This window comes from Topomyia yanbarensis, chromosome 2 (genome assembly GCF_030247195.1).
Source record: "Topomyia yanbarensis strain Yona2022 chromosome 2, ASM3024719v1, whole genome shotgun sequence".
Lineage (NCBI taxonomy): Eukaryota > Metazoa > Arthropoda > Insecta > Diptera > Culicidae > Topomyia > Topomyia yanbarensis.
Genome location: NC_080671.1, coordinates 403,955,280 through 403,971,718, shown reverse-complemented (window position 1 = coordinate 403,971,718; position 16,439 = coordinate 403,955,280). Strand labels below are relative to the sequence as shown.

The 16,439-nt window shown below is 36.8% G+C and overlaps 1 protein-coding gene across 1 annotated transcript; it reads left to right on the top strand.

Moving 5' to 3' along the window:
* Positions 1-388: 388 nt before the first annotated feature.
* LOC131684980 (serine protease gd-like) lies at positions 389-16,312 on the top strand. The gene is given in 3 exon segments (XM_058968289.1): positions 389-1,117; positions 14,741-15,264; positions 15,328-16,312. Coding segments are annotated over 3 exon segments (1,551 nt in total). The 5' UTR covers positions 389-877; the 3' UTR covers positions 16,115-16,312.
* The last annotated feature ends 127 nt before the right edge of the window (positions 16,313-16,439 follow it).

Genomic DNA, 16,439 nt, shown 5'->3' with positions numbered 1-16,439 from the left:
ATTTCCCTTACTCCCCATCACATACTGCAAAAGGTGTTGCTGCCGTGATGTGTTATTAGAGGTTATAAATCAAGGCACTTTTAACAAAGCTTAGTAAAGCAAAAAATCATATATGATAGCTTAAAATCTTTCCTTTTTGATAGAAGATGTTATTTGTCAAATATTTCCATATTGATTAGAAGAGTCAATACATGAATAGAACCTACACATATTATGCATTTACGTTGCGATTACACCAACGATACGCGATATAAATTTATAGTTCCTACATACACACATACATTTTCTCTCACAATTCAATATAAAAAGATAACAAATTACCGATGAAGATTCGATTGCCGAGAGTAGAAGAAAAACGATCTTCCTTCCAGGTCTCATCTCACTTGCAACGATCAGTGTGCGTATAGATCTGCTAGCGCAAAGATCGGTTTCGTTGCTGTCTAGCTTTTTGCGCGTGACACGGGAGTAGTTAAGATTCGAATCCAAACAATGTTCCCACATTCGTACACGTGCAGTAGGGATCATGCTACTACGTGTGTATCAGAATAACTTTAATGGTAATTCAACACGACGACTGAAAACAAATCGGATTCGTAATTAGCAGGCAGATCACCGCAATACGATACTTTGTGCGCGGTATGCGATTAGTGCACGACTATATCTGTCGGTAGTGATTGTGGTTGAGTGTGTCAGTGTTAATAAGATAAACAGAACAAGTAATATATCATTAGAAGCATCGATTACAAGACGGGGTTACATTCCGCAAGTTGTCTTCCTCACGTGTTTGATTACAATGTGACATCAGTTTTGTTATCAATTCAATCAAGTAATCATCTACGATTCCCGTTCATTGAGAAATCACATTGATTTGTACGACATGGAATCAAATATCTTTACCTGCACGTCATGCCGCCCTTTGGCATTTGTGGCCTACCTAATAGTGCTGCTAAGTCCAAGCCGAGCCCAGTACCTGCAATCGCCTTGTCCCGACATATTCACCTACCAGGCGGATCCTGGAACTAATCAAGTCTTCGGATATATCGAGATCAGCAATCTACAAATTGGACAAGTAGCGAAACTCAACGTTGATCTATCCATAGCGACACGCCTACCACCAGTAAGTTCACAGAGAATCTGTAGACGAAGAAATGGAAATTCCAAGCCACTCATTCCTCTCCGTATGATAATGAATTTAAAGTGAATGAATGTTTATATATGATTTCCCCAGTCGCGTAGCGACAGGCCTATCTCAGTTCAACGAAAAAACCCCCCATGAAGTAGTGTAATGTAATCCTGACTGATAATACGAGTGCCTTACTGCTGTTTGCTAATAAACCAGAAATACTTGCTGTGACATCAACGCGATATCGAAACCGGTTTTACCATCTTAAACGTTTGGAACTTGTTCCAAAAAAAAAATGCCCAGGAAAAGCATTCGCCGTCATCGTCAATAGTTTTAGCAAACATGATAAGGGTGGTCGAAGGTTAATCGGCAAGCATCATTTCAGCACACATGCCACTGCAAATATATTTCAAGCATCTCACTCCATCGTGCTGGTATGATTGTGTAGGACAAACATTCAATTAAAATAACCGCGCGTGATAGTGGCGGCAATTAGTGAGTGTGGGAAAAAACAATCAGATCGTTACGTTTCGTTAGTTTTTGCTTTTAAAGCGATGGCATCCAGCTATACAGTTTGATTACCTCGGTAGAAAAAAAACATAAACATACGAAGTTCGAGGGAGTTGGAATCAAATTCAGGCGAGAACGTTTGCGAAATAACCAGTGCCTTACCGACCAAAATTGATCAATATCGATGTCAGTATAGTTAAAACAAGTAACCAATTATTTTAAATATTATCAAAATGTTTTCTAAATGTCATTTTTATTCGTTTGCACTAAGATAATTCTTTAGAATGGCATGCATTCTTATCATTATTTTTCACAGTGTATATCTACGTATAAACTGATACTTGTTTTCAAAATTAATGTTAGATTTTGGTTACAAATGCAGGAATTTCTGCAATTATCCCAACAGAAATAACAGTGAGATACTTTGCCTAACCACTAATTAACTATAACTGTAAAATAAGTTTTGTTTGTTTGTACTCACATTCATTATTGCTGTTACAACTTGCCTCGGTATGAGGAGAGTTGAAACAAAGAGAACACTGTTGCAAAAACCAATATATTGATGTTTCTTTATTTATTTGTACCAGTTATTCTGATGTAATTTGATAAAGCTTAAACAGAAGTAAGAAATTTAAAAATATGCAATCATCGAATGACAGTTTTTGTTGAATTATCTAGCAAAATCTAAAAAAAATCAATCCTCCTCGGTCTCCCCTACTCATATTGCACATTCATATTGTTCAAAACCTTTATAAAAGCCTCGAGTAATACTACCTAAACTCCGAACTACGTCGGGAACGTGTAAATTGTGCCAATTTCTTGTGATAGATACCGTGTCCTGTTCGAGTTCTAATATGAGCCAGGTCATGAATCTTTACGAAAAGTTTCTTTGTCCTACACAAGTTGTGCAATTATTTGGGAAACGTTTATTTTAGTAAGTTTCTGGTCACTTTATTCATAAACTATCCGGATTTTCTAAAATCCGTGAAAAATGCCTTGAAATTCATAAAAACTCTCTGGATAATTAGAGCTCTGCACTCAGCTGGCTATACTAGCGGAACCATGAGAACTACAAAAAATGATGGGTGGGTAATACCTGGAATATAACAGGAATGTTGTGACTGCACTTACGCGTATTAATTCTAATCTGAACGTTTCAGTGGAAAATTTTCAAACAATTTTTATCATAATTATGGTATCTTTTAAAAGATCTTTTGCGATTGACATTTGTATTGATGGGTGGCCATTAGGGTGTCCCAAAATGACATCATGTTAAAAAAGTCATCGGGCTCACTTCTTAAATAAAAGGTTAGGGTATCAGGACCACTTTCTTCTTCGGAGTGAATTTGCTAAAACGTTCCATACTAGTGGCGAATATTGATTTTTTGAAAAATGAGCCGATTTTGGGTAAAATTTCAAATTCATACTTGTGGAAGTGCTTCTGAACTGTCTTAGATTTTTTCAGATTTTTTTTTATTTTTTGGAGATAAAATGGAGAAGTTTGTGTAGTTAGTTTGTACAAATTTTGAAGTATAAGGGCGGCAGAGCCATTAAAACTTAGTAAAAAGTGTAATTTTTGGTGTTTTTCATTAGTTCTTCTTCAAAACTGGGTATCTACAAATTTTTAAAAGTATAGAGAACACTTAAAATAGTTGAGTCGAATAAAGGGGCGTAATTTTGTTGAAGAAAGTGTATAGACACAGTAAAAGGGGTATGAGTTATATAAGTTTTTGTTATATAACCATCGACATTTTTAGCAATTCATCAAAAATAATAATGTTCCAAAAAATAAAACAATTCAAATGTGCTTACACCACATATTGTTTTTTTTTTGGAAAATAGAAGGAAAATGATTTAAAACGGCGTTTTCTGTTTGTCTTTAGTGCGTCAGGATCTGGTTTAATGAGAATTTGATGATTTTTGTACCGTCAATTACAAAAATAATGAGAACTGAGGCCAAGTCTCTAATTATTTTTAGAAAAGTTAATTCTCCATAATTACTTCTTGGAGGTTTTTTCACCAAAATTATTGTACTAGAAGATACGCTGTATTCTGTTGTAAAACTTTTTCGAAAATACAAAGCCTTCAAAATTGATTATTTCTGAATTGTGTGATCTAAAACGTAATGATAAGTTTTTCAACATTCACCCCACCCTTCTGTATTTTTATTCACTCTAATGTACTTAACATGGGAATGAGACTTCGTATACAAAATCTGAATACGTTAATCAATTCGGCATACAAATATACGCCATAACTTGCCACTAACTTAACATATTTGTTTAATTTTCATGACTTTCAACCCCACTAGGTGGTTATTAATATACTAAATAATTTTAAAAAATCGTCATATGCTCATAAAAAACCGATTCTGATGTAGTAGACACAAGAAAAAAACGCAATTTTTCATTATTTTCCTCCTATTTTATGAAAAACAAAATGCGGACTAAGCACACTGAAATTGTTTTATTTTGTAGAACAGTGTTATTTTTTATGAATAAAATGTCAAAAGGTTATCTAGCAAAAACCTAAATAACTCATATTTCACTAGCCGTAGCTATACACTTTCTTCAGCAAAAATACGCCCCTACATTTGGCTTAACTACTTGAAGTGTTTCCTATACTTTTAAAATTTTGTAGATACCCAGTTTTGAAAAAAAAACTAACGAAAAACACCAAAAATTACACTTTTTACTATGTTTTCAAGGCACTGTCGCCCTTATAATCCACAATTTGTACATACTAACAATCAAACTTCTTTATTTGGATCTCCAGAAAAATTAAAAAATACTGAAAAAATCTAAGACAGTTCAGGAGCACTTCAACAAGCATGAATTTGAAATTTTACCCAAAATCGGCCCATTTTTCGAAAAATCAAAATTCGCCACCAGTAGGGAGCGTTTTAACAAATTCACTCCGAAGAAGAAAGTGGTCATGATACCCTAACCTTCCATTTAAGAAGTGAGCCCGATGACTTTTTTAACATGATGTCATTTTGGGACACCCTAGTGGCCATTAGAGTGGCTCACGGTTGTATGGTTGTACTTTAAAATAATTTAAACTAACGGGCACTTTTTGAGTTCCTTTTGTGGTCCAAACTGGCTATGCAAAATTTGGGAGCGATTGACTCCCCGGGTTTGCGCATTGCGTTCAATGTTTGTATGGGATTTTAAATGGGAAAAGCAATTATTTTACATTTACGTAAATAACGATCGCTATTTCACTCAATATTAAAAATCAGCTTTATAAAACTATAATTCAAACCTTGATTAACAACTTTGCCAAAACGGTAACTAGCTACGAGCTTTCAAAAAATAGTTATAACGATTTTAAAACTTATGGTTTAAACCAATTGCAGAAATTCATTATTTCTTCCAACACTGCCAGTGCATCACTGACATCGACGTTTTAAACTGAAATAAATTTGAATATATTCATCGCAGAGCCTTGGTACCTATGAATTAAATATTCAGAATAAATTTCTGAATAACATAGACATGATCAGAAAATGTAAAGAAGAGGGAGAACCTTAGTATACGGACAAACGACAATATCAAAGGCAAAAAAATAAGCCTGGTCGACACGCACTCGAAATTCCTGAAGTGAAGTGTAAAAAACACGGCTGGCGTTGAAATGAGTTGTACCGCTCTAGATTCTAGTAATTCTGATAGTTAGCACTGAAAGTAATTTTAAACAAACTTTACGTAACAGAATTTTTTTTATTACTTCTTTCGAGTATCAAATCAGAGAAAACATCAGGTTATACTTAAAGAGTAATTTGTGAATGAAATGTATATAGCTCAGTCCATTCTCCTCTCCGGCTGGCAATAAACGAGTGCGAAAGACACCTATCAAAATTTAAACAAGGAAGCAACAATAGTAGCTCATGCAAAAAAGATAATATTATAACGATCAACAAAAGTGCCTGCCAATAATCAATTCAATATCCATTGATTTCCAGTGCTGTAAGATTCGGCCATCTATGAGAAGTAGTAGTGTGTTTATCGAAAGGGGAAATGTGGCTTTTCCGAAGTGGCAAATCGACCGTGGCCAGTTTCATTACATCAAGATCAGTGTATTGTTTATTAATTCGTGAATCAATCGTAAACTACATTACACAAACATTTGTTACTTATATACTATTCTGTATCCTATGCTTATATAGGGTGATGAGCCTATTTGCGCCATGTTTCTATTATCACCGTACCCATTTGAAGCCGTTGGTTAGAGCAGTGTCTGCCATCTTTGTTCAACGCATTGAGTCAAATGGTAGCGCAACAATAGGGGCACTCGATTCGAGCTTTCATTGTGCTCAAACACGAGAATTTTACTGTTTTCAACGCATTTGTGTTATTATATTGGTTCTTAACCACGAAGCACAGCGGTTGATGTCAATTTTTACGCATTCCATTGATTGTAAGGCAAGAAATTACCGAATTAGTGAGGCACCTTGCTTAGTATGGTGAAAATAGGCTCATCACCCTACTATGATTTCGCAAAGAGTTACTGTTTCAAGCTTGTTCTGAGTATGCTAAAGTCAACACTTTCACAATCCTCGTTATACACAGCCTGGTTTAATAGTCTGAATTTAGCGTAATCTGATCGGTGATGACCTATCGCGAAAAAAATTTATATTGCGTAATTAACGAGTAGGAGCATACAAATTTAATTTTAACAATAGGTAAGGCGAGTCAGTACGCTGCATGACGATGTCGTTTAGGAATGAATTCATAGTATAGTCCCGACGAACTTTCTATGTTTAAATGTCTATCAACTTACAACGTGCTTAATAAGATGGAAGAGGGAATGCTGACCATCTTAACCTGCGTAGTGCAAATTAATAATATAATAATTCCTCTAGACCAAATATATGATTTGGACCTCGTTTGGCATCGATTAAATCCCAAAGAGATAGTGCGTGTAGATTATTTGTAGAACCAAAAAGCTCCGAGAGCTGGCATGCTTATAAAATCTTCCGCAACAATTATTGCGTGAACTTCGTTTGCCAAAAAATTATCAGCTCAGCAAGAAATAAATGAATGTACTGGCGACTGCAAAATGCTCTACAAATGTTTAAAAGCTCTTATCAAACCTGAAGATTCAAAGGTTATTTTTGATGGCTCGAAATAGGTGTATTCTGAAAAAGTTACAGCAGAAAAAAGATGAGTGGGTAATGTCAGAGACATCACCGGAGTGTAGTGGAATACATTTTAGACTGTTAATACGAATGCTACATTTTTGACTATCTTCCGGTAGGTTGTATTAAAACCAGTTATTTCGTTATTTCTAATGGAAACACCGAGATATAATATTCAAACACATGTATCCTCATATGGTAACCCAGAAAAAGCATTTAATGAGAGGGAAACAATTTATTTAGCTCATTTTGTACCCTTATTTCGGTATTTCCAATAGAAATAACGAAATAACTAATTTTAATAAAACCTTTCAGATTTTTACTAATTGTAAAAATTGCAGCATTCGTATTAAAAGCTTAAAGTGTATGCTACTTCATTTCGGTTATGTCTCTGACATTATCTACCCATCTTTTTAATCTAAAATAGAAAAATTGTTTTGGAAACCTAATAATTTCATAACCTAAGGCGATTCAAAGCTACACTTTTGTGAATTCCCTAAAGAAAACAAAATTAAGTGTTTGTCCAACGAGCTTTCTGTCCCATTGTTGTAGTAAATTATGGCCCCTTGTTGTGGTTAAGTTGACCCCTACACAAGTGCATTATGCAATACCCTTTTTTCAAAGCGTAGGGGAACATGGGGAGACTTGACCAAGCACAAAATTATATTTTTGGTTATGGTGTCTTCTATTGGATTCCTAAAATTTTTTCAAAAATATGTTTATACTTGTTCCAATTCCTTGAGGTAATTTTAAAAGTTTGGAATGAAAAATCGATTCCTTACAGAAAATATTACGTGATTAATAAATTTGCGTTAAATGATGTAATTTTTTATCAAACTTTGAATGGACAAATCTACTCGACTATTAATTACTATAAATGTACTAATATACCATCTTAATCTTTGTGAAGCAGTGAAATGATTTTACATAAATTGGAGCATTGAAATAGTTATTACTATAATTTGAATGACATTGAACACAATAACTAATGTTGGGGAGACTTGACCAAGATTTTATGGGGAGACTTGACCAAGTGGCAATTAGCTGAAGAAATATACAATATTCCTCATATTTATTATGCTTTGGTATCTACTGTTAATGTTAATCACGCCATAAAAAAATATCAACTCGAACATAAGTCTTTATATTTTAGTATTAGTAAACAAAGTTAGCAATAGTAGGACTGATTTCGTGATGTGTGAACATGCAATGCAAGCAGTGCAGTTAATCCTTAAAAAGAAATGCATTAAAAAATCGAAATTTATCAAATGCTACCCTTTTATAGTTTTACTGCTACATAAAGATCTCGACAATATGGAAAAAAATAATCACAGTATTTTTTATGTCATTATTTTTTGTTATGATTTTTCAAAATTCTCTTGGTCAAGTCTCCCCACGCCTTGGTCAAGTCTCTTCGTAGTGGGGAGACTTGACAAAAAAAACGATCTCAGAAAAACTTTTGTAACTTTTCAAAAATTAAATTAAAAATTCTGCAAAAAATCATGAAGACGCACAATGACTTTGCACATTATATCTCAATGACTTTTGAGGGATTGAAGGCCTTTTTAGAGATCTATGCAGTTTTAGCTGAAAACCTGGAAATCCCCATGTTCCCCTAATATACAATGATTTTGAAACATTGCATATTTTTGCAAAGCGTTATGATTGCGATTACTGGGGAAAATGTTGGTTAAAAGAAATCAATAATTAAATTTTCCTGATTAATGTTCTATAGCGAAGTTATGATCATGTATCCTTAGGGGATGCGTTTTACCCCCTCTTTCCCTAAATAGTAATATGCTCAAATCTTAACCAAGCAGATTTCTTAAAGTGAAATTTTCACAATAACCCTGCAATTGTCACGTATGATAATCGATAACCAATGCAGTACCAGGACATTACTTTTAATTAAGCTTTTCGCTTGTTGAGCCGCGATATTCGCAAACAAAAAAGTAAAATTTACATTGCGTCATTTAGCCGAACTTATAATAAGCCGGCCCTAATGTGGATGCAAAAATCCTGTCATGCATGTTATACAATTAGTCTAGTTTTACGGATATTTATTTCACTGTGTTTATAGCATGATGATATGTAAAACTTTTTCCCAATTTGCCTCGAGGACCGAGTATTTTAAGTTTTCCCGGGTAGTGTAAAAATGATCTATAAACTCGTAAATAAGCATATTTACGAGTTTATAGATCATTTTTCATATCAAATCATCAACAGAAAATCATAATATCAGCATCCACTAAGTCAACACCGTCTCCTTTACACAACGAAACAACCAGTGTTTATCAAATCGTCAATCGCACTCGCACTACCGCTTGCCAGAGGAAACACACAGATAAATTCACTACGGTGCACTCTGGAACACGCGCCGTGGTGAATTTATCTGAACACGCACCTGACGTCACATATGAAGACGTTTTTTCAATAGGTTCAATCTACAAAAGAGAACCTCTCTTTGATTACTTTCTCTTCCGCGAATTACTCGGTCACCTTTCTGATTTGCCTTGAACTGTTTACATAATAAGCTCGTAAAAACCTTGGTCTTTCTAAACATGCTGATAAATGTTTTAAAAGTTATATGGTTTTGCAGTATTAAACGAAAGAGAAAGCGAAAAATAAGGGCTTTCATTTGTAGACCAAATGAAAAAAAAGGCTTCATATATTTTAAATAGCAAGAGAGCGCGGTTCTCTCGCACCAATCCACCCCATCGCCAATCCATTTATTTAGCTCCGAAAGAAAGAGCTTTCTGCCTTTTCTATGCTGTGTCATCGTTGCATCTTCTGTGTATGCATGAAACTGGCACGCCACTACGCCAGTGCATCATTGGAATGAAATGCTATTAGCACCAGGTGGCAGTCATGGGATTTATTACCTACCACCGAAGAATGCGAGCTGACATGAAACGCAGCAGCTGCTACGCTTACAACGTCAGAATACAAACTAACAAATTTTTCTTATGTTCCCTTTTTATACGTGTCGAGGTTCACTGGATGACAACGGGGCAGTCCTAGCAACGCTCGCTGCTTGGTAGAATTGTACCAACCAATCATGGATCAGATAAATACCTGTTTCATAAAATCCATTATTTCAGTTATTTTTGGTAATTGTACATTCTACGGAATTGGATACAAAATTGTTGTACATATTTCGAATCAGATAGCGCAATAATCTTATTTTTTCATCCAGTACAACGGCAGAGATTCACGTTAAAAAAATCGGGTAAAATTCCGGTTGAAAATTTTGAACCGGGGCCCCTATATTGAAACGTTTGAAGTATTCTACTTCAAATCTTAATAAGTTTTTTTTTATCAAAAGCGTTGAAGAGATTCACGAAGCCATTTCACAACCTACAGGGCGTGGAGGAAATCGAGACAAACGAAAATCAGTTTTGTGTTTTCAAGTCTATGCCTAAACTTAAGGAAATTCTCTCGGTCCTTAAAAATTGTTCGGGAACGGACAATGTTACTGAGCGGGTGTAGGACGCTGGTGGATACGTTTAACATAATTGCTGATGAACTTATTGTCATCCAGCACGAACGACGTCCCACGGTAGTACTTCATCATTCACTGGCACTACGATTTCACGATCGCTATCTGCTCGACCGTGTACTCAGGGGACCGAGTCTTCTTCCGACAGGCAATGTCCTCCATCTTGAGGGTTCGGTGAATCAAGGTATGGGAGCAGTGATATTTTCGGCCGGCGTCACGCAAGCTCATTCCGTCCTTGTTGTCGAACAGCTTTTTCAACGCTTCCTTCTTCTTGTTAGTCATTATCTTCGCCGGACGGCCGCTACCGGCCTGCCGCTCCACGCTCAGGGATGCAAGGATCCGGTCAACTACTCACGGGTACGTTTTCGTCTCGAAAATGGTAAACTTTTTTCCACGATGACCATGCGTTTCGTAAAACCTTGCTTGCTGTTTTGAAGCCATCTTCGATTGAACTGACAGCACCCGAGCGAAAAGCAACATGCCACCCATTTCTAGAGAGTCCAGAGAGCAATTCTCTTGGAGAGAAAAAAAATTACAGAAAGGTATTAAAATTATTCTCATTTTTTATTGAACACCCGTTATACATGTATGTCAATGAAAATATATGTACAGTCGTTTAAAATTATGCCACATTTTTACGATACGTACCGAATCTCAAATTTTAGTTTTACGCCTAGCCCCCGTCACATATAGTCATGCAAAGCATTTTCAATACTAAAATGAGGAAAATGTCCCCAAGGTTATAACCTCTATAATCGATACAAAAAAGCTTCTTGTTAAATTCAAAACCTCAGTATATGGACAAATGACAATAACAAGAGCCAAAAAAGCCTGGTAACACGCACACAAAATATTTTCGAGTTATACTGGCGCTGAAATGAGTTGTACCGCTCATATTTCTAGATTCCAGTAATTCTGAGAGATAGCTTTGAAAGCAATTCAAACAAACTTTACATAACCAATAAGTTATTTAATACTTCACACTTGATATTTATTTATTTATTTGCACCAACAGGCCCCTTGGTCCCAATGGTGGTTCCTTATACTAGTTACAATTACAAAATTTACAATTCAACAGGACACAATTTTAACAATACATTTCATACAAAACAAAAATATAACACTTCTTCGTTCGTCATTTGGAAATAAACACTAATAATTGTAAACAAATAAAATAATCAAAACCTTCAATAGTCGTAATGTGTTGTTCAACATCCAGGTTTCCACGTCGTGTTGTTTCGGTTGACAAATTCACGGTAGCGGACGTTTCGAGGCCAAGTAGTCGCCTGCAGGGCTAGTGGCTTCCACTTTCCATCAAGCCCTATCCTGAACGACGCATAATCAATATCGTCGACTGATTTCCATCCGGGAACAAGTTTTTTGATGTCAGTTGTATCAGTTGAATTGAGTCCGAGACACTGGGTAACTAAGGCTCTCACTTCGCTTTCGGTAACATGAGGTTCAATATTCGACAGGAACAAAGAGAACTCCATATCACTTCTATGTGCATTACCGGTTGGTGAATCAATCCGACTTGTATTCCTCGATTCGTTCGGTTGATCCACAGACGAAACCGGGGTAGAATTGAATGGGCATGAACGCTCATACTCGATATTGTTTGAAGATGGGTTCGGCTCTGGCGACTCAGTCAGCGAGGTAGCTACAGTTTCAATAAATGCTTCCAAACATCTATCGCATAACCAGATAATATTTTTGGTGAGTACATTGATGTTAGCCTCGTTCAATCCCACACATTGAGCATGGAATCGTTTACAGCAGCTTCCTTGGCACACAGTAATAATATCGACTTTGCAATCGATCGCCGTATCACACACTTCGCACACCATTCTGTACAGAAAAATAACAATAGCGACGCTTCGATCAGACGAACAATGGCACCTCGATAGTTGAGATAAATCAGACAATTTTGCAAAATATCGTAGAATTGCGTTCGTTTTGCACTTTGACAATCACAGGATATATAACGCATAAAGTAATTGCTGCAGTTCGACACTTTTTATCAACAGGAAAGATAAATGTTTCGTATTAAATTCAACGTATACGAGGAGCGAAAAACACGACCGGCGCACAGTGGTCAATGACTCCTTATGAATTAAACATATTTTTTCCTCATGTAAGATGCAATTCACTTGAATTAACATTAAGGAACATGTAAAAGTATGCTTTGTTCGCCATTCTCCATCTTCTTCAACCGAATTTTACATCAAAAGAGACACAATATTTTGTTTCATATGTCAATGTAAAATTAAATTATTAGACTGCAAAATATGTCGCAATGTTGTTTACGTCTAATGTAATTTTAATTTCTACGAAGTGTGTTCTTTCGAGTAGTGAAAACATCAGTTTGTACTCAAAGAGTAAATTGTGATTAAAAGGTTACAAAGGTTACAAAGGTTTTGTGGGAAAAATGTGAAGAAAGCTGGAATTTATGTAAAGGTATAAAGCAATGATTTCATTACATCAAAGTCATAATATTTTGATAAAACATTTTTCAGCAACAAATAAACATTAGTTTATAAAAATATATTGAATATTGGCGGAGTTTTGGATTTTTCCGTGAAACCTTTTTTTATTTAGGAGGCTTTCGGTTACCACGATGTAAGTCCAAAAGATAAACTAAAATGTCAAAACTTAAAAAATTCCATTAGCGTAGGAGTATTCCTCGTACCTTAACGATTAAAGCGTGTCCCACATCAAATTGCATCGCGCTGTAGAAAATTACCTAGTGAGCAGATCCCTTTTAAACTTTCAGACAATAAAACATAACCCATTAGTAAGCATTAAGCATATTTATTTCATTCAACTTTAATAACTCCACTCATTAGTTTCCGTACAACATATGGCTTCAACTTCTTCTGTACGGACACCCACTTTTTCTTCCTGTATTCCTCAGATTTGTCCCAGAACCCACTTTTTGTTCATGTCTTCCTCAGATCCAGTCAGAAGATCGTAAGGCCCTAGTGTTGCTTCAACAGAGGAAGCAGACGCTGCTGTAGACACTTCTTGAGGTAGATCTCCTCGTTTAGAGTCCCGGTAGTCGCAAACGGCACACTCTATTGCCACATGACCAGATCGCTTGCCAAATAATGTATTTATTGGCAAACGTGTATTTATTGGAAAGACTCGTACAGATTCAACTTTTTGGCCACATCGCTGAGCGAAGCATTGGGATTCCGCTTAAACGCTTTCACTGCAAAGCTCGTGATCCTGATCATTATTAGAACATCCATTCTGAACGCATTTCTTCTTCCGTTCGATGCTCAGAGTTGGGTAGTAACGTTCAATCACACGACTTACCGTTGACTGTGCGATTCCTAGTTGTTTCCCAATGAGAGAATTGAGGATTTTCCAGGTGCTTGCGTAAAATCAATTCGCGGTGTTGTTTTTCGGCTGATGCCATTTATCCCAATTTTCAAAAAACTGACAGCGTAAACAATACACTCTAAACCGAACAGAACACAGAGCCCCTGTGCTTACTATAGAGATATGACTTGGAATAAGCCAGTTGTTTAGCGTTCACTGAAGACGTGTGACTTTGTGGATTTTAGTTCTAACTAGCGCCAATTTAGTGTTGGTTTAGACTTATCTAATTAGCATTAAGTTTGTGTTAGGTACTGACGAGGAGAACCCGAAACACTATAAAACTATACAAGATTTTTAGCTTTAAGTTTGTGATAGATTTTTAGCATTAAGTTTGTGTTAGTTACTGACGAGGAGAATCCGAAACACTGAAAAACCATACAAGATTTTTAGCTTCTTAACTGATCAAGATGAGAAACTTGACCGTGGACTTAACTTCTAAACAATATGTTTTATACAAGTGCACATTTACGGACGTGATTGAATTCAAGCTCCATTTTCACACAGAGAAACTGTTCCACCTCATGCACTATAGAATGAAGGAATGTTTGTATAAAGTCAATCGAAATTTTGTTTTTTCGCAGATGAGGAACTTTTCAACATAGCTTAACCATTTCACTGCGCAGCCGTGGACGATACTATACTGTTTGTTTTGTTGATAAGTTACAAATTGGTAGAAAGGATGCTTGCTTTTTTGATAGCTACTGCGGAACGATTTTCAGATTCTGCTCTATGCAAGGTACACTGGATTTATTTTGCTGGAATGGAATGAGACCAGTTCGGTGCATCTTCTGAACCCACAGAATTAGCTTGAAAATTGTCCAGTCAAAATCTGTTGGACCAAAGCAAAAATTCAAAAGGATCAAAACAAAAAATAACGAATTCAAATTAAATGTGTAGAAAGGTGATCAAAATTGAGAGATAAGGCACTGCATACGACTGCACAAGTTCTTGTTGATGATGCCAAGCGAAAGAATCGAAATCTCACAAACAATTTCCAATAATTCATTATACCATACAATTTAAATATTCCACATAAAAGACAACAAAATTCTAATGTAAATCTTATCTCATTTCAATTTTCTTTTAGAATAACGTTGGATCCATCGCACTAATCAAATCACGTGAAGCCACCTTCAACGATATTGTAGGCGGTTTACCAGCCCAGTATCGGGTCAACTTTCCCCTGCAGAACATCTTACCGACGGTACTGTCCATCGCTCTGAATGGTCAAACCATCTGCACTGGTTCTCGCGCCCAGGGACGTGTCATAACAACCATCAATTTAGAGCACACCTTGTATACGCAGATACAAACTCAAGGTTTGGGAAACAACAATGGTTTCTAGTACCAACAGCCCACCGTAAACAACCGGCCAGTGTACCAGCAACGACCACAAACGCAGTACGAACCACAACGACGTCCACAAACGCAACTTCAACCCCAGCAACGTCCACAAACGCAATTCCAACCCCAATCGGAACCAGAACCACAATGGTACGTGGAGCCACAAACTACTCGCCCGACAATGATTCAGCAAAGGCCAGTATCGCGTCCCGTAGTACAGTCGGAGCGAACCACAGTCGCACCACCAATTTCATCCTCATCCGACTAGTAAGTAAACCTAACTAATCCTAATCTGTTTCAAGCAATAACAATGCTTCACTTTTCTTGCAGCGTATGTGGCAAAGCACAAAACTCCTTAAATCGCCTCTCAATAAACGGTGAACGTGTAAGCAAAGGTCAATTCCCATGGATTGTACCACTGTTCGACAGCACCCAACCCCGTAGTCCAAAGTACTTCTGCGGGAGCACCATTATTTCCAAAAGATATCTAATCACCGCAGCTCATTGCGTATATGCATTGAACGAAGTCAGACCTGCAGCGCAGATCCTGGCCGTACCGGGGATGTACAACATCGACAATTTCTTAGACGAGAATGCGAAAATAGCCTACATTGAAGATGTAATTCCGCATGATGACTACATCGACGATGACGATGATCTGAAAGATGCGGATGTAGCGGTTCTAAAACTGAAGCGAGAGCTCGTATTTTCCGCCTACATTATTCCGGTCTGCCCGTGGCAGAGCGATAACGACCTGTCGAAAATCATTGGCCAGGAAGGTGTTGTAGCCGGATGGGGTTTAACCGAAACTGGAACTACCTCTGTACCTACGTACATCAAGACTACGATTGTTACTCGACAGCAGTGCGTTTCAAATCTATCCCGAACGTATCCGAGCAATTGGCGGATATTTTGCGGCGATGGACGAGGATCAGCGCCCTGCAAGGGAGACTCTGGCAGTGGGTTGGTTATGAAAAGAGGAAACCAGTTCTATCTTCGGGGCATCGTTTCCGTCGGTCAGTTCGACAACAACTCCGGACGATGCAATGTGACGGTGTTCACGGTTTACACCGATATTGCACCATTCCGGTTTTGGCTGAAAAGCGTGACTAGCTAGTAGAACGTTGACTGCGCACACTGGCGGTGCCTTCCAGATAAAGACTAATCGCATTTTCTATGGAGCTACAAGTGAAGTAATAAGATATTCTAGCAGCTCAATGTAAATATTCGTGTCATTAGACTGTTTTTAAGTTATATATTTTTAGATTTGTGAAACTTCTTGTTTGCAAATATATTAAGTTATGTAAAAATTTAATCATTGTTAATAGTGTTTTGTCTGCTCGAGGAACAATACTATTGTGTCCGATGCCCTAATTGTAAAATACCCGAAAAATGCCCTAAAACCTACTAGAATTTACTGCTAAAACCTTTGAATGACAAAG